Source organism: Pelecanus crispus, chromosome Z (genome assembly GCF_030463565.1).
Source record: "Pelecanus crispus isolate bPelCri1 chromosome Z, bPelCri1.pri, whole genome shotgun sequence".
NCBI lineage: Eukaryota > Metazoa > Chordata > Aves > Pelecaniformes > Pelecanidae > Pelecanus > Pelecanus crispus.
Genome location: NC_134676.1, coordinates 64,073,856 through 64,091,969, shown reverse-complemented (window position 1 = coordinate 64,091,969; position 18,114 = coordinate 64,073,856). Strand labels below are relative to the sequence as shown.

The 18,114-nt window shown below is 39.5% G+C and overlaps 1 protein-coding gene across 1 annotated transcript in view; it reads left to right on the top strand.

Annotated features, from left to right (window-relative positions):
• MCC (MCC regulator of Wnt signaling pathway) overlaps positions 1 to 18,114 on the top strand; it is a 226,300-nt gene that overhangs the window by 163,283 nt on the left and 44,903 nt on the right. Inside the window, exons 6-8 of the mRNA XM_075726865.1 lie at positions 7,397 to 7,533; positions 11,459 to 11,622; positions 16,768 to 16,974. Of these exons, the coding sequence (XP_075582980.1) occupies positions 7,397 to 7,533; positions 11,459 to 11,622; positions 16,768 to 16,974 (508 nt within the window). The remainder of the gene's footprint in view (positions 1 to 7,396; positions 7,534 to 11,458; positions 11,623 to 16,767; positions 16,975 to 18,114) is intronic.

Genomic DNA, 18,114 nt, shown 5'->3' with positions numbered 1-18,114 from the left:
AACATGGGGTGAATTATACTCTAAATATAATTTGATGACTTCAAGGTAGTTAGGCTTGTTATGACTGGTACTGACTAGCTGCCCATAATTAAGGTATGTGTTCTGCAGGGTATCATCCTGAGGCTCAAAAGTGCTAAGTTCTCTCTGGCAAAATCACACTTCACAAAGCCTAACGAGCACTGCAAAGAACTGCACTGTGCCATCTAAATATTCCTTCAGTGTAACATATGTGCCGGGTACCAGACAAGTGATAGCAGTGGTGGATAAAGGAAGATGTAGCCACCCAGCCTGCATGTCTGCTTTTAACTTTAGTTTGTAGCATCCTTTAGATCACCTAAGCCAATTCACTTGTGGTGATAAATGTGGCTCAAATGGATTTCAGTGGGTTTTGCATCTACTTGTACTGGTATTTGTGACAAAACATAATGGTACAAATCACATTGTTGCCTGTCCTTGGAGCAGAAAGCTTGGGGTATTACACTAGGTCACTACTTGTTTCTGTGTTAAAATAAACTTTACATTTGACTACAGGAAAACACTTATATTCCCTCACTTGCTTTCACCCATTATTCTCAATCTAGAGAAAGCTGGACTAGAACAAAGAAGGAGCTTCTCAAAGTTCAGCTTGTGACGATGCAGCTGAACTACTAGAATCTATGTATTTTCTAGAGAACATCAAATTAAATTTGATACTTTTGTAGGTAATGTTGCCATGGTGCTCTACCCATGTAGCAAATTTTCAGTTTTCCTTGCTTATTAGCTACAGGTTTTTTGGTAACTGCTTCATTTTGTTCTTCCTTGTAAATGTTTCTACTAGCACAAGGCAGTGTTGTTACAACTAATCACTTAACCTTTCATGAAAATATTTATATGCAAGAAGAAAGAGGGTTGGTGTACCATAAATAAGAGAAAGTATAATCACGCACTCATATCACTATAAAAGCAGTGATAGAATCACATTATGTTAATGTTATTTAAGAAGATAAATACTACCAACTCTGAGATGATCATAACTAGTGATAATCATGGTGAGATTTTTCAGGTAAGTATTTTCTAAACTGGTAGTACTTCTCTGAAAAAATCCCTGTGACTCACTTGTTCATTCATGCTTGATACCTTTGCAGACAAACTTCCCATTCATCTTGTTTCAAGTCACCTTTCTTTTCAGCACGATGCTGGCTGCCCATCCCACCTTCCTCTCTGGTAAAGCTCTCTGGTAAAGCTCTACCAATTGAAAAGACTGGTTGAAAAGAAAAATCTGAGAACCATGAGAGCTGCATTGATTTTTTTTTTCTTGAATGGCAGAAGAACTCTATGACACTTTAAAAAAACATTACACAGAATCCATAAAAACTGTTTGGAGTCCCTGTGGCAAGCTAAATGCAAAGTGGTGTTCAGTTACAAAATATTGGAATCAGGTGGATACTGTGAATGTTTAACCATGTCCATAAACAAATCAGCTGTGGCATGCACAGGAAAGTGAGGCATAAGAACCCGAACTTGATGGGAAGTGCGTGCTGCTTCTCATGAAAAGTGCAGTTTTGCTGCCCCTTTGGGGGGGTGCGGCTTTTGAAGGCATCAGAACAGTACTGCTGCAACACGTACCACACCACTGTCATGCCCCACCTGTTTGGTCTTAACGTATGAGAGGTCGTTTTGCTCAGACAGCTAGGATGCGTCCTCTGTTTTTATTTGTTCCAGTTTTATTACTAAGAACAAAAATGTTTATTAAGTTAGTGGATTTTTTTATTTAATGATTGGAATAGCTTGTTTTCTTTGGCAGGCCAATAATTTGGTGTCTGGCGAACAGAGGAGTAACATTCCTCCTAAACATGGCAAACAGAGGTAGAATTGGAGGGATGCCATAGGGTTTCTGAAGACAACTGAAAGAGGGAAAACTGATACTTCCTGCTGTGCCTTTCTGTAAATCCGCTCTGGGATCTACTTGCGTCACTCTTGAGAAGCTGCTCCATCCCACAGAGCAAGGGTGGTGTAACTGCTGTCCTTGCTGGGGCAGGTGTGACTCACAGCTCTCCACCCTTGGCTATGGGGACTCTGAGCCCTGGAGCTGGAACAAAACAGTCCTGAGGGAAAGGGTTCTGGGAGCATGGCCCTGCAAGGGCCTCAGCATTTATACTTTCCTCTAAACCAGAACACATGAGGGATTTTAGTTTTGATTTGACTCTTGGGTACTTGCAAGTAATACTGAGTGGAGGCTTTACTTGTGCTATCACAAAATTTAGGCTTTCTGGAAATGGTTTTCTTGAGTTTATGTTACTTGCATAACAGATAAATGTTTCCCCAGTACTGACACAGAGATTGCTCAGTATTTTCATATATCATTTTTAGGCTGTAAAAATAAACTAACATGTAGCTTGATGTATTGCTGCTTTATGAGATTCTTCATGGTTCCTTCCAAAACCCAAAAATATTCTGGAAACAATTAGAAGAAACCAGAGTTTTATGGAGGGTGTTTGACTATCCTCCTTAAGCTGTGTTATCTTTAAATTTGTAGCTTTCTGTTTGAATGTGAGTAGTACCCTCAGAAAGTAGGGCAGAAAATGTGTTTAAATCTGAATAAGGTATTGCAACAGTTTGAGGAGTGTTGGCAGGCTGTATAAGCTAGTTAATATTCTCCATTCCGAGAATTTTTCTCTCTTTGTTTTTTGGTGGTTTTGGGGTTTCTTTCCCCTTGCAATGTCAGGGGTTTTACACAGTTTGAAGTGTAATGGCTTTTGTTCATGTGGTTTAGTAATTCCAGCTCTAGAAGAGAGCTTAAGTCATGTGTCAATGGCTGTGCCTCTCCCCAGGTATATCTGATATGCTGATCTTAGTAATCTTACAGGAGTATTTTTAGAAGTTTCCAGGATTGTTCTAGGTTTGCTAGCCATTGCTTGGGTACAACAAGTTCCATGTGTGTGGCCACATGGTTAGCTGCTGCTCTTGCACTACGTTCTTCCAGCATTCCCTAAGGAAAATGAGGTCACCATGGTTGTGGAAGCAAGCCAACATTCATCTGCAATTGTCTCATCTCCCTGCTGCTGCTCTGGACAGCCCAGCTGGCCCAACCTCACCAAAAAAAAGCTGCAATACAGCTGTAACTGGTTCGATATTAAGGCTAAAAAGAGAGTTGACTGCACTCATGCTGTGCAAGTAGACGAGCCTCTTGCTCACCTAGTTCATTGTGTGACAGTGCAGAATTTACTGACTACCAGCTCAAGAAGGTAGCAATTTGGGAGCAACAAGACACTAAAGAAGTGGTCAACTAGGATGATGATGCTTTTTTTATTTGAGCAGTCTGGTGACATAAACCTTGGCTCTGTTTTTTCTTGGAGAGTTATAATTGTGTAACAGTGTCTCACTGTTTTTCTCTATGTTATTAGGGAGAGAGTGTGAGGAGGTGGCTAGTATTTTGCTTAAGTTCATTGTAAAGCTCAAGTCACAGGCTTTTGTTAAATTCTGAAAGACTGTTGCACAGAAGAGCCTATGATGACTGTGCAGAGCACGTTTTGTCAGCTTCTTATAGACTGAACAGCTTTCACTGAGTGGTGCTAGCTTGGGGTTCCTGTTAGCTTGTCAAATGGATGCCAGTGGCAGTGTTACCCCTACTTCCGCTGTTTCAATTTGTAGAAGACAATTTTTTTGCATTGCAAAGGCTCTCTGTCCTTTGACAAGATGTATGCCTACTCCCATTTTTTCTCCAAGTATGTACAACTTAGAATACAGCAAACCCAATCAAATGGATCTTCCCATTTGTAGAGTCATATTGTAAATACTTGGACATAAAGGATACAACTGGTAACTCTGAAGCACAGAAAGGATTTACAAATTAGACAGTAGTATACTAGAAGGTAATTATGTCTGCGTTAAAGGTGAATATTCCTGGCTTCAGAAGGTTTTAGCATTGCCTTACATTCATTCAAACTCAGCTCTTTTTTTCTTAATCATGTCTTTGGCTGGCAAAATCATCTGTAACTTGGTTGTGCAGAAAAAATGTCGGCCTGTGACTGACAGTCTTTCTTAGATGTCAAATTCAGTTTCAGCAAAAGGAATAAGGAAGAAATCAAATTGCTTTTAGTTCTAAACCAGTGGCTGACTGCGTACATCTGTGCAACTCTAAAAATAATAAGCAACTTTCAAAATACCAGACAGGTATACTCTGTTGAATATTGGTGCCTGCTAAGGATTATTTGAAACAGTTGTCAAGAAGCTTGTAACCCACTGCTGTAAAATCATTTGTTCAGACTTACAGCTTTTGATCTGAAATGTATTCAGAAAGTAGGTTTTGTTGGAGTTAATGTGGAAGAAGGAGAGTGAATAGACTACAGCATCACAAGAAATAACACATGGCACTTATATTTACACAATGACCTGGAGGTCTGATTCTAGCTTCTAAATATGTGCTAGATGGAACCTGCTTGGATTCGATTCAAATGGCAGTGTAGGTGTAATAGTGTTGGGTTCAGCATACAGGGCCCAGGCCACATGCCTTCAGTGCTCAGTTCCCACGTTGTCTCAAGTGTGTTGCTATTTGTTCACAAGTCAGCTTGAGGAACCTCAAGTGTGTATACACAGGGAGCAGTCAATCTCTGGGCTGCAGTGCCCATAGATCTGTAGTATTTTCTGTCTGAGGTTCTTAGAATGCTTTACAAATACTTGTTCAAGTAAAATGATTGTTGGAAAAACTGCTGGCACCTAAAGCGTGAAACTATGCACTGTTTGCAGCCATGAAGGGAATGTGTACCTTGCCAGCATCCTGGCAGAACTTGTCAGTGGTGTGAAAGGACGTTGAAAGTGTGCTGTTTTGCTCACTATTGATCAAGTTTTTCTCAGTGTCTGTGCAGCAGTTGTGATCCTTGGTTGCACCCAAATGTGAGGAAAGCAGTAAGTGCAGACATACCTGTAAAACACGCTTTTTTGCTCCAACATTGATCCCAGGCTGCTCTGTGTTTAGAACAGCTTGATCTGATCTTAATTGCCTCCAACTCACCATGCCATTCCAGCAGCTGGGAATCATCAGGGCTCATAGGAGAACAAGTATCTGCTTTCTCCAGCCAGGCCCTAGATGATGGTAGCAGCAAGGAAGTGGTAATGCCTCCACTTTCTGGGTGGTGTGGCAGGACATCAGTGGCTAGTCATCAGCTGTTGAGCGCCTTGCACTTCCAGTGCCACTGGAGGACTCTTCTCCTGCTTTGGGGAAAGGGGAGTCTCAAACAGTATCTTCTGTTACTGCCAGCTTCAGTTTTAAAGGCAGAGTTTATATTTGTGGTGCACAGCTCCCCTCGAATTCCCCCTTGTGTTTTCAGCCCTTAGTCTGCCCCCTGTGAAGCTGGTGGTGGAGAGGCCGATTGACCTTGCTGTCACTTTACCAGAAATGGATTTCTGATCTTTCTGGTCAAGTCTTAGAAACATTAGTTCGTTCAGAAACTGACTTCTGGCTTGAGCTGTCAGAAGGGTGTCAGTCCTGCCGCATTATATACTTCTCAACTTCCCCAAGATACGAGGGTGCTTAAACTGAAAAAAAACATCACTAGTGCTAGCTAGGTGAAGCTGTGTTAGATTTTAAACAGAAAATCTATGCAACAAGAGCCAAAAGAATAGTGGTGAGAAATTATTATTGTGTGTGGCATTGTATTATGATCAATACAGCCTCGTGTCCATTTGGGTAATTCAGGGTTTAAAAATGTAGGACTAATTGTTTCATAAATCAGAAAATGAATCACCTTCAGATCAAAAAAATGCAACTGTTTGACTGCTTGGTAATTATTTTTGTCTAAAGCTAATTACTACTGGCTTGTGCTGTGGCTAATAATAAATGAGTTCATGGAACATTAACTCACATTTATGTGTCTTCATTGCAGTGTTTTAATTCCTGCTATTCATGATTTAGTTCTCACACTTTCTTAAACGTATGTTGCATGGTACCTTAAAGATGTTTCTTTGATTTAAATCTCAGTTTTAACCAGCTGACCTGCATTTTTGTTTAATAATAGTCACTGAGTGCTTCTGATAAGTCAGACTTTCTTTGCACTGAAGCAAATGTAAGGGGTAGAAGAGCATAATAGTTCCTGCAGAAATTACATCTCAGTACCTTGGGAAACCCTGCTTGGCAAGCAAGCTGAAATTCCTTTTTTGAGTTGGCCTGGTTCATAAATTGTCACCTCTCTTACTTTGAGGGCACACTTTACTTCTGTCATTTTTCCCTGTATGTATGGGCCATCTTCTGTGCTATTTCACCTGGCAAATCCAGACACTTCTCCAGGCTAAATCCTGCAATATTTCTGCAAGAAACACTCATCACCTTGTAGCATACACACAGCAGACTTAACATTACAGGTGCCCCTCCCAGGTGCAGATCCCCAGATAGCTCTTTGCTATTTCTTATTGTTTCCAAATCCAGACAGTTCCATTCTCACACTTTTCTGCTGAATCTGCAGGAGAATGAATCTCTGCATTTGATTTAGTGTGTAACAAAATGATGGCTGTTTGCTTGCTTATCAGAGGGGCTGTGCACCTGGATGAGCTGTTGTTTTTCTCATGTTTAAAATACATACTTTAATGTCAAAACAGTTACTATGGAAGTAAAAAAAAAAATTCTGAGTTGAGTCAGCAAGTGGATCAAAAGTAAAAAATGTTTACAAAAGTTCTCAGGCAATTACTGATTTACTTATCTTCTTTCCCAGTGCTTTGAACTCTTCGTGTGGAGACAGGAGGGAAAAGCCCTAATTTTTTAAGCTCATTAGCCTTAGCTAAACTATTCTCTGTCCTCTATTATTTTAGTAGAACCAGCTTGACAAATAAGTTAAAACCTAGGTAAATGAGGCTTTTATTTTCCACTAACTCCAGCAGTTCAGGGCTATACTCACTTACCTGTTCTCTTCCTTTTGAGAAGAGAAAATGAAAAACCTACCTGTCCCTAAGAGCATTTTGATACACATATGCAGGTATGTGTATGTGCACGCTTACTTTGCACACAAGCTGATGGCATCCTCAAACTGAGAAAGAGACCAAAATTGGTTATTGCTAATCCACTTTGGGATCAAAAGCCACTTGTGCTGATGAAGAATTGTCAATTGGGGAGTTATTGCAGAGCAGTGTATGTCCTTGCACGCATCCTTGCTTGCACTCAGTTCCACCAACTGTTTCCTTGTACAGTGGTCTGGAGTAATAATGAACTTGGCAGTAAAGAATTGGAAACCAGGCACTGGCTGCTGTGAGTGGGTATTATGGGCATAGCACAGTTGCTTTCCGGTAAAGGGCATAGACCTTTCTCTAGTGGCTGGACAAAACACTTACACTTGTATTGATTGTATCCTGTGGCTCAGCTTACAGGTCTGAAATAAGCGTCACAGATCTCCTCAGAGGATTTTATTTCTGCCTTTGCTCTCTTTCCCAGGGAGGAAGATGAGTATTCAGAGCTGCGGTCAGAGCTCAGCCAAAGCCAGCATGAGGTTAACGAAGACTCACGCAGCATGGACCAGAATTCTGTTTCGGTACCAGAGAATCAGTCCACCATGGTCACTGCAGATGTGGGTGAGTTATGCTTCGTAGTAGACATGATGCCTTCTCACAGCAGAAAGGCATCATATCCTTTGAAATGCAACTCCAAACATTTGGTGAGGAAATAAATGAATCTAGGCTATGTTAATCGCAGCAAATGATGAAATTCTCCACAACTCTGAACTTATATGTGAAGTAACCTCTGTGCCTTGATGTAGAATAGCTATGGAGTCTAAAATGGAATGATTGTTCCGGAGAGCTCATGACTTCTGGGAAAGAAGAGGGTGAAAAAAGCTATTCCTGTACCTTACATGTGCCTGTAAAGTAGTCTAACTCTAAGAAAGAATTGCAGACAGAGTAAAAGTTGGGGGGAAAAGCGTGGGGAGTGGAACTGTCTGTCCAGTTCTTTTACAGCCTAATTATAAAGGGTGTCTGGACTTTTTGAAAATTGAGAGCCTTTTAGAGTATGGAATAGGGATAGCTTCCTGAAATGGATTTAGACAAAGATAAATTTGACACAAGCCGTTCAAATACAGTGCAGAGAGGAAGCACCTCCAGACAGTCTGTAACTGATTTTTTCTGGTTAAGAACTAAGAGGGCAAGAATCTTTCCTTCAGAATTTCATCTATTTTGTCATCCAAGCACAATTACTGATCATTTGAAGAACCTCCAAGTATGGAATAACTACTCCATAAAGTTTGCAATATAAGCATAAGCAGATACTAGGCCTTCAGTACAGTAAGGTTTTAAGTGTTTGGGCACAGTTGCTGAGCACCATAGCTGTGGACTAGCACAAGTCTGGTGTGATCCTCACTATGACTGATTTCTAGAGTTCTCTTCAGAATACTATTTCTCTTAATCTATATTTAAAACCAAATAGTTGGTCTTCATTTTCTTCCCTAGGTAAACTAGCTGGGTGCCTGTGAGCTTCTGTGGGTGATACTGTACACAAGCAGTGTTTTAGGAAGTAATTGAAATAGTAGTCTTAAGCCCTGTTGCAGAACTTGTGATCTTTAAATATTAAGCTATTAACTCTACATGAGGTTTTGATGGTTATAACGCAACATGCAATATTTGCTTCCATACCTAAGAAAGTGTATTAAAACAGTTTCCACTTGTTTGGAGCAGTGCACTTCATTATTGAGAACTTTTTGCCATTTTTTTCAGTACAATGCCTTTTAGAGGAATGGACCTGAGAGTAGGCTGACTTTTGGGCATAGTATTCATTGCCCTCAAGTGGAGTTTAATAATGTAGAAAATATGTTGATCTGGTAAGCAGACATATAAAAGAGATTTTCTGTATGATTTCTTAAACTGAAGTGAATACATCAGCTCTGGAGCTGTATTTGTTTATAAATCCAAGACCCACCACAGCACATTTGTATTTCAGTGTCTTTAATTTCTAGAAACATTGATAGAACACTGTGAGTAATAATGTAATCACAAAGTGTCTTGACGTACAGAATTCAAAGTATACGTAAAATACACTATGGAGTCAAGATATTTTAGTAGAGGTTTTTATATTCTTAAAAAAATAATATTTTTACTTCCAAAAGTTAATGCTAATTATCAAGTTCCTGCTTGAACAGATTCTAACATGAGGACTTTTTTTTCCCTTTAATTTTCTTTCTTTTTTTTTCCCCTTTCTTTTGACAAAAAAAGCAAAATAATTTACTTTTCAGCATTTATTTTGGGATTAGGGCTTTGATTTTGTTTTTCATGGGGTGGAGCTGAAGCGGAGTTTGTGTACATTAACAGCAAGTTATCCTTTTAAGTTTCTGCTAACAGTGGGAAACATGGCAATAAAATGAAATATAGCCATGGACAAAATAAGAATGTTAACTCTAGGGATTCTTGCATTTTTTCCATGTTTTCCTTCTATACATAGGCTCTGTCCTTTTAGGGTTTTGTTTCCATATTCCTGTGACAATGAATCCTTTTGTGTGTTTGTGTGTCTGTGTACATACACATGCATATATATACAGAAATATGTATATATTTTTTATCCTAGATATAGATATATAAGAATAAAAAAATCATGGCTAATAACCATGTGCATGACCTTGTTTACTGCCCTAATGGAATGAGCATCAGTGACTTACTGAAAACAATAATATGTCATGATATACTAATGCACGTGGATATGCTGCTCTATTGCTACAGGCAATAAAGCACCAAGAGCTAAAACTATGAGTGCTCTCCAGTATGTCTTGCAGAGCTTGTGGTTGGGTTGTGCTGGTTTTCTCTGAGAAATGGTGTCCTCGTTATTGTAAACCCTTATTTTCTGGGGGAAATGTTATTGTAGAAACAAAATTCAGCATAGAAAGTCTTGTGAAGGTTGTTTAAATGAACAAAATGTCTCTTATAGAAGATGTTACCAAAACAAATAAATTCAAGCAAACAAAATAGAGGTTTTTACAATTAAGCTTCCTGCACGGTAGATGCTGCTCATAAGTGAGTGTTATTATAAAGGGATTTTTGGTGTTACTGCAACAGATGGGAGACTGCTAGTCAGGCACTAGTGAATATGACTTCAAAGGTAAAGTTTTGAGTGTATTGCCCATTCACATTTTTCATACAATACTGTGACATGATTCTAAACTCTTCTTTTTGGTCAGCAATAGGTTCATGTTTATGTGCATTAGGCTATGGAGTTAGGTTTGTGTTAATGAGTTTGCAGTTCTTTACTTAATGATAATCTCATCCCTTCATCCAACTGCTTTCAGTCTTCTCTTGCACAGAGGTATTTCAAGGCGGTCTACAATAATCTGGTGTCTCATGTCTGTTAAATTTCAGTTCAATGCCACGCTGCTTTGGTCCCCTATAAGAACCACAGCTATGAGGTTACTAGGGAATTCTGGCCATGGTGAAATGCTTGCAGCAGTAGTATAGAAATAACACCCTCCAGCAAGAATGCCTGCCACTGTTTTTAGTAAGGTGTAGGAACTGCTGGTGCACTGCTGTCTCATAGTGCACCACTTGTGTGCTATAATGTTGGCAGTTATTGCAAACTCTTAACTATAGTACGCCAGAAATACTAACTAGCACATGCAGGAGACAGCACAAGAGTGAATTCTACCACGTGTCTACCTTAGGAACTGCCACTGTCTGTCACCAGATGCAAGCCTAAGAAAAACAAAAATAATTTATGAAGTGAGTTAGCAAGGTACTGAGACCCACTTGTTTTCACAGACATGGAGAACGCTGTGGCAGTGTCCAAGGCACTAGAAGAGCTTTGCCTAAAGACAGAAAAGGAAGCGATTCTCTGCTGCATTTTGTAGTTAAAATAGCTTTGTTGTGTGTGCTGCTGATATGGTTGTAGTATGGAACACAGCAAAGAACCAGATGTGCTGTTGTGATCCCTGAATATTCTGCAGTTGCATTTGAAGAAGAAATAGCTATAAAAATGAAACATAGGCTCTAAGATAGTTGGTAGGGATCACCTCTGTAAACACCAGGATTTTTTAAATTGGGCAGTGCCTAAGTACAACCACAAAAATTCGTCTGAAAAATATCAAGTATTAATGTCAATGAAGGTACAAGGCAGAAAAAATGTTGAATTTACAGAGAAAAAACCTTTCAGGGTAATAAAATCAGGATAATAGTCCTGAATGGCAAAAGAGTAACAAAAAAAAAAAAATTGGCATAGTATGTGAGCGTGTGGTGTCTTAAAATGTTGTCCTTCAGAAAAGAGGTTTTTGAAGAAAGAATGAACACCTCAGATAAGTAGGGGGAGTGTTATTTGTCAGATGGGAGATAACTCGTGATTTCAGTTGGTGTGGTTATGGTATTTAAGCCTATCAGTTGGTGAGGAAAAAGTGGCAGATTGCAAGGACTTTCCTTGAACGGTATCAGCCCTAGCTGTTCTGCAACAGGCACTTCCTGGGTTAGAGTTTGTTTTTTCACTGAGTCACTAATTGTTGCGATACGTGTTTTCTTTTGTTTTGCTTTCTTTTAGATAACTGTAGTGACTTGAATTCAGAACTGCAAAGAGTGCTGACAGGTCTGGAAAATGTTGTCTGCGGGAGGAAGAAAAGCAGCTGCAGTTTATCCGTAGCAGAAGTGGATAGACATATTGAACAACTCACTACCGCCAGTGAACATTGTGATTTAGCCATTAAGGTAATGGTAACATTAGGTTCTAAATGCAGTGTGTACGCTGCCTGGGACACCTGGTCACTTCTGTAGTAATAGTACTTTACTTCCAAATGTGTCAAAGTACTTCACAGAAATCAGCTCCAGCTCACAGTGTGTGTTGGGTAAAAAGTAGTGCACCTGTTTTACACTGAATTCTCCAAGGCACACGAGGAGCTACTAACAGACTTTCAATCTCAAATCAGAAATGTATTTGTCTTATGCTCATTTCAGAGATAAGAGAAAAGGGGACACTCAGCAGTTAATTTACTTTCTGAAGGTTATCCAGTAAACAAGTTGTCACTTGCCCAAGGTCACACGGCTAGTCGTTGACTGGTAACTGAAAACACAGTATCTAATACTCGCTGAAAATTGAAGATAAAATGCCATGAACTATGCATAAGTTGTGACTTTGGTGTCTTAAAATACGAAGCTAGTATTTAACACAAAAGCATGTGTGGTGTATTAATTCTAATGGGGCAAGCCAGACACAGGAACAGATAATTCAACTGATACTTGTATGTCTTTGTTTTATTGTGCATGTAACAGAACAAGAAGAGGGATGCTTGATAGCACGTGTAATGAAGGGATTGCAATTCAGAACCTGAAAGTGAGGGCAACGTGGAGTATCTTCCTACATACAGGGGAAAAGCTGAACAAATTTTTTGTGTCAGGCCTCAGTGACTCATTTGTATAAGAACAAGTATGTTGACAGTTGGCTCTTGAAGGGAGGAGGTCTGTGACCATTCTAGACTGCTTAGACAGCCCTTTGGCATACCACTGGGAAAGGTCCCGTCCGTCCCTGGTGGTGCCTGAGGAATATAATGGCCTATAAAGAAATTAATGTTGAGTAGGAGTTTGAAGAACGTTGGTATATTTGAGAGGCTGACTTTTGGGTCTCTTGGAAGTGGTCTTAAAGCAGTTTATTTGAGTGTCTCAGAGTATTAAGATCAATACTTTGAATGTAACCCAGTATTATCTGGAGTTTTGGGGTTAAGTGTTCTTAGAAGTCAGTACTCACCGAGAGAGATTGTGGATCCTGGGAAACGGGTAGAGATTGATCCGTGTGAGGTCCACAGAGGTGTCTGAAGTGAGATGAGGTGAAAACTTCTGCAGCAGGTGGATTCAACAAAATGTCAAAATAGCTGCCATAAGCTTAATTCTCAAGCTTTTTATTTTAACCCCACTATTTACTGTTGATTCAGATTAACTACAATCAAACTTTTATAACGATAAGTAACTGTCAGCAGCTTCCTCCTGGTCCAAAATGCACACCTTTTATTTTCATGGGATCTCTACATGCATAGCCATTTTTGGGGAAAGCTTGTCCCCACTGCTTGTGCTGTAGAGCCTGGGATTGTTTGTGTTTGACAAGCAATAGCATGCAAAGGTTATTAACCTTTTGGGAAGATAGGAATCTCTCTGACATGCTCTGATTATGTGCTAGGGAAGTGTGTCACCAATGTGTTTAATATAGCAAAACCTACATGTAGAGTCCCTCTCCACAATTCCACCCATGGCTGCAGGTCATTTCTCCTTTCCTGCTTCCTCAGACAGAGAACAGACAGGTTTTTAAAACAGGTGGAATCATGAATGGAAACATGAAATATTCTGACGGTCTTTTGCTTTGGCTGTTGGCTTTTTTCTTCACTGGTGGACTAATGCATTTAAATGTTTTGAATCTTTCTGCTTTGATAGTTAAATTTCACTGGGTTTCCTTTAATGCTGTTGCCGGTAAATTTTTTTTTTGCTTCTTTTATACAAATCATGTGACCCTAGCTAGCTCAGTTGTTCCTGTCCCACAAAGAATGAAAAGACCTTGAAATGAGATTTATCAGATTGTCTGATAAACTGAACAGTTACAAAACTATCCTTTGTTTAAGAAAATTTCCACAGAGTATGCTGGTTAATGCTTCGTATATTTTGAAGAGTAAGTAACTATCAGTAACAGATACCTACCACTAAAACTGTAGTGATTAAAAAAAAAAAGTAAATATGTCCAAACGTGAACCATTTAGAAAATGAGAACAGCTGCAATGGGTCCGACCAAAAGTCCATCTGTCTAGTGGCAGATGCAAAGGGAAAGACTGCATCAAAAAGGACTTGGATAGTATGTCCTTCTCCTTCCTTCAAAGATGCTTCCAGCAAGGTGGGTTTAGGAACTTCTTGAGCCAGAGATGATATCTTTGTGTTTAATAGTCATGGGTGGAGTTTTCTTGCATGTTTGTATCTAATGTATTTTTTAACTCATTTAAATTTTTGGCCTCCATAAATTCTGGTAGGAGTAAATTCTACAGTTGAGTTATGCCCTGTGAGAAAGTACTGCTTTTTGCTTCTTTTAAACCTGATACTTGCTGATTTCATCTGATACCATGTCTGTAACACAACACCACTTGTAAGGAAACTAAGGCAGAGTACTGATGGCAGTGTCACAGACAAGACTGGAATTACCATGGTATGACATCCTGCCCTGTGCTCAGAACATTACTTTGTAATTCAATCCTATAATCCGTGAAATTATACCTTAATTTATCTGCTGTGCAGCAGCATGTCGGATAAAACTGCACTTTAATACTGCTTTGAAGAAAAATGAACAACCTGGTAGTTTATGTAGGTATATCCATGTACAATATTTACATTTTATTTACCGTGGAGGATGGTAGCATGTTGGTTGTCAAACCAGAGAATTGCTGTAATAGTTCAGTCAGCAAAAGGATATTGATCATGTCAAAACGAAGGAGCACAGAAGCAAGCAGAAAGGTCCCTCAGCTTTGTTAAGGACTATAGGGCAGCCCTTAGGACGACTGTCAGACCCATCCTAATTCTGTCACTGCCTGAACTTTGTACTTGTGTGGGCAGATGGTAGCAGTGGAGTCTGGAGAAAGAGCAGCAGCCTCTCTGTCTGAAGATACCTCTGTGGTGTTGAGCCACTGCTGCTGCTTCCTCATGACAGCCCTTCCTCTTCCAGCGTCGCTCCAGGCTTGTCACCCTCAGTAGTGCTGTGAGGAGGAGAAGAGGCTCGGGAAAGGGAGGGGTTGGAAAAAGAGCAACACTAGGAGCATGGGGAATAAGGAGGAAGGAGGCAGCAGCAGAACTTGGCATTAGAGGGGTGAGGAAGCAGCATGGGAAGTGTGTGAAAGAGGAGTTTTGGGGGAAGAAGGGAGAGGAGAAGACAGCAACAAAGAGGTACTGTTTAAAATAAAGCTGGCGTCATCAAGAGAGAAAATGCTGCTGCCCTTACAGAGCTTTTCTTCACATTGTAAGATTAGCCACCCTATGCCTGTTCAGAACTTGAACTCATCCGCATGTTTTGTTGAAATAACTTACCTTCTCATAGGTTGAGACGTATAGGTCCAAGTGAAACTAATGTAAGGGAGAGCTGCAGCTTCTTTCATCTTACAAAGATGTTGCAAGGCATTGCTCTTTCAGAAAACCAATTTAAGCTTACTACCAAATATGTAAGCAGAATTATAGTGTGGATAGTCTGTCAATGGAGTTTTATATTTGTGACTCTAGAAGTATTGCAGTTTTATGGAAGAGACATGAAATATGATTTAAAAGGATAAACTGAACCTATCTGCACAAGTTTCGTCCCTGCTTCTTCCATAGAGGCGTCTTGAACTAGTTGTTAAAAATAGGTTTTTTCCTTTTGTATGAGTGTCTTTTCCTCCTCACTAAGGAGCCTTACTGTAGCCAAGATTTATTCTTTAAGATTAATGTAAAGATAACAATAAATAACCAACTTTTCATAACGGACAAATAATAAAATTTCACTGATAACCTCAGTGTCAGACAGTGACACACTGCTGAAAGCTGAAAACACTTCCTGAAAAAAACCAGAGTTGTATTTTCAACTTGGTTTGTCATTTTCAGCTGTACTCTAGTTGGTTCTTCTAGTCCCTTCCAAATTAAGGACATAAACTTCAGTTAGTAATTTTTGTTATATATAAAATTTAGGTCCTTTTGAATAAAACAACTAAGTAGGCTATTTTTAACCTTGGCACACGAGTTATTTGTCTTCCATATTAAAAGTATAGGCTTTAGCTATTACTTTTTCTTGGATTATCCAGTGAAATAAAACTTTCTAGGTTGCTAGTTATGTCATATATTCATTTATTTTCCATGTTTCTTCCTACCATTTTAATGCAGCCTGCTTTCAGAGAGATTCAAAAGCTTATAAGCAGTAATTGGAGGGGTTTTTTTTGTTGCAAAGGTCTTCCATAAGTGAAAAAAATTTAACACAGGCACAGCATACACTGTGTAGTAGAATCAGAACTGCACAGTTACCTGACACATTGAGTGTTATGCTGCGTTTCAACATGTTGAATGACCAGTTTGACAGTAAGTTTAGGCATGGCAGTATTCCCTTGCTAGTGGTGTGTGCGTGTAGTTTTCCACCCAGTGGAAGTTGCTGAATATCCTTTGTGCTGAATGGTGCCTACAAGGCACAGTTCTGAGCAAAGGGTTGGGGCAGGAAATGCTGAATGGCGTTACGTGTCCCAGAGAAACCCACTGTTTTTTAGGCACTAGGAAGGCCGTCACATCTTCTGGTATAATGGAAGCCTAGCCAAGGCCAGTGTTCTTTCTTTTTCTCTCTGTCACCTCTAGGAAAGAACATGCTCAGGGACATGGGAACTAAGAGACCTCATTTTTCACTCTTTTCCTTGCCATTTTCTGGAGTTGGTCTAGAACTAAGAAGGGCTCCATGCCATGCACATTCACAGGCTGCTACTTTCTGTCTGTTACTCAGGCAGTGAAACAACAAGCACAGTGCTCAGCTGTGGCAAGGAGTCATTAATTTGTTTTAAAGTGTTCTGAGATGAAACTGCTGGGATTGCTGTCACTCACAGGCGACATATGTTTTATTTGCCTATAAAATATCCGTTTGTTTTGGTGTTGGTCAATATGAAATATTTTAATAAAATGGTCGGTCAAACTATCAAAGAAAATAAGAATAATTGTGTTTGACATTACATATCAAACAAAGGAAGCAAACTAGTGGTGTTGTGGGGCTGCATGTGTACATATAAGCATATATAGTTGGCTGTTACACACTTCTGTCCTGTCACCATTAGTCTTGTTCAATCATCTTTCTCTGCTGCTTTCTGGTTTTTGACAACTGTATTTTTGCAGACTGTGGAAGAGATTGAGGGTGTGCTGGGACGTGACCTTTATCCAAATCTATCTGAAGAGAGATCTCGATGGGAAAAGGAGCTAGCTGGCTTGCGGGAAGAGAATGAGAGCCTCACGGCCATGCTGTGTAGCAAAGAGGAGGAGCTGAACAGGACCAAGGCCACCATGAACGCTATTCGTGAAGAAAGAGACAGACTGCGTAGAAGGGTAAGGCTGCTGCATAGATGATGGCTTCTTTTTCCTCCTAGCCTGTATAATTTTGTCAACAGAACAAGCTTCTCTTTAATCTTGCTTCCTGTACTGGCTGTAGGGCTTTTTGTTTTTAAAGCTGAGCTATACAAATTACAGAACTAGGACAAAACTGAACATAATTGAGAAAGAGTGTGTGATGAACAGCCGAGGTGTACAACAACCTGATGTCAAAAATGATGTGTTAACAGAAAACCTGATACTCGTCTCCAAGAAAGCATATGCAACTTGTCTATAGAGAAAGCAGATGTTCATTTAGTGAATTTTCCTGTGAGGCTTTTTTTTCCTGTAAACAACAAATATTTCTTTGTTTTTGATGGGAATTCAATTTGTGATTAGGAGAAAGAAGAAGAACAGGACTCCTGTCAGTTGGTAATAATTCTCAGAACTGAACAATGAGTAGTCCCAGCCATGTCCTGCTTCCCTGTCTACATTTTATGATACTGCAAGGTCAGATAAAGGCTTTGTGCTTTGTGTGGAGTCCAAAGTAAAAAAAACTGGAAATTTGTTCACAAAAAAAATGAAAGATCCAAGAGAACATGACCCTAATTTCTGTTACTTTTAAAATTTGTTAGCTTTGTCCCTGTTAATTCTGCAGAGTTTTGGCTGGATATGAAATAATTTTGTTTTTAAAACAGGCAGTTTCACGTTTGTGTTCAGTTTGAGTGACAATTTCATCCACTGTGTCTTGGTAAAATTATTGCAAATGTTGCTCTTTGCCTACTGGCAGCAGATTGACCTTTTATGCAAATACTGTGTTTCTAAAACAGTATCGTTCTGTAGTGGCTGTATCATTTTAGCATGAAACTGCATTGTGTGAGACTTCCAATATTCAGATACCAAGCCACAAATTACCTTTGCAAAACTCTCTAGTCTCTCTTAACGCTAAAAAAAAGGTATGTGTAGTAAGGGAAGAATAGTAATCTGCTATCATATAAAACACAACCACTTCAACTTTTCCTTTGTAAAAAGTAGTTTTATTATATACCATAAGTGTCAGTCGGTTTTGGTCCTGAAGTTTTCAGACTAGTTTTATAGTGACAGTTCTTTTTACACAGAGGCAGTACTACTCCTTGAGCTACAGAAGCAGTATTTATG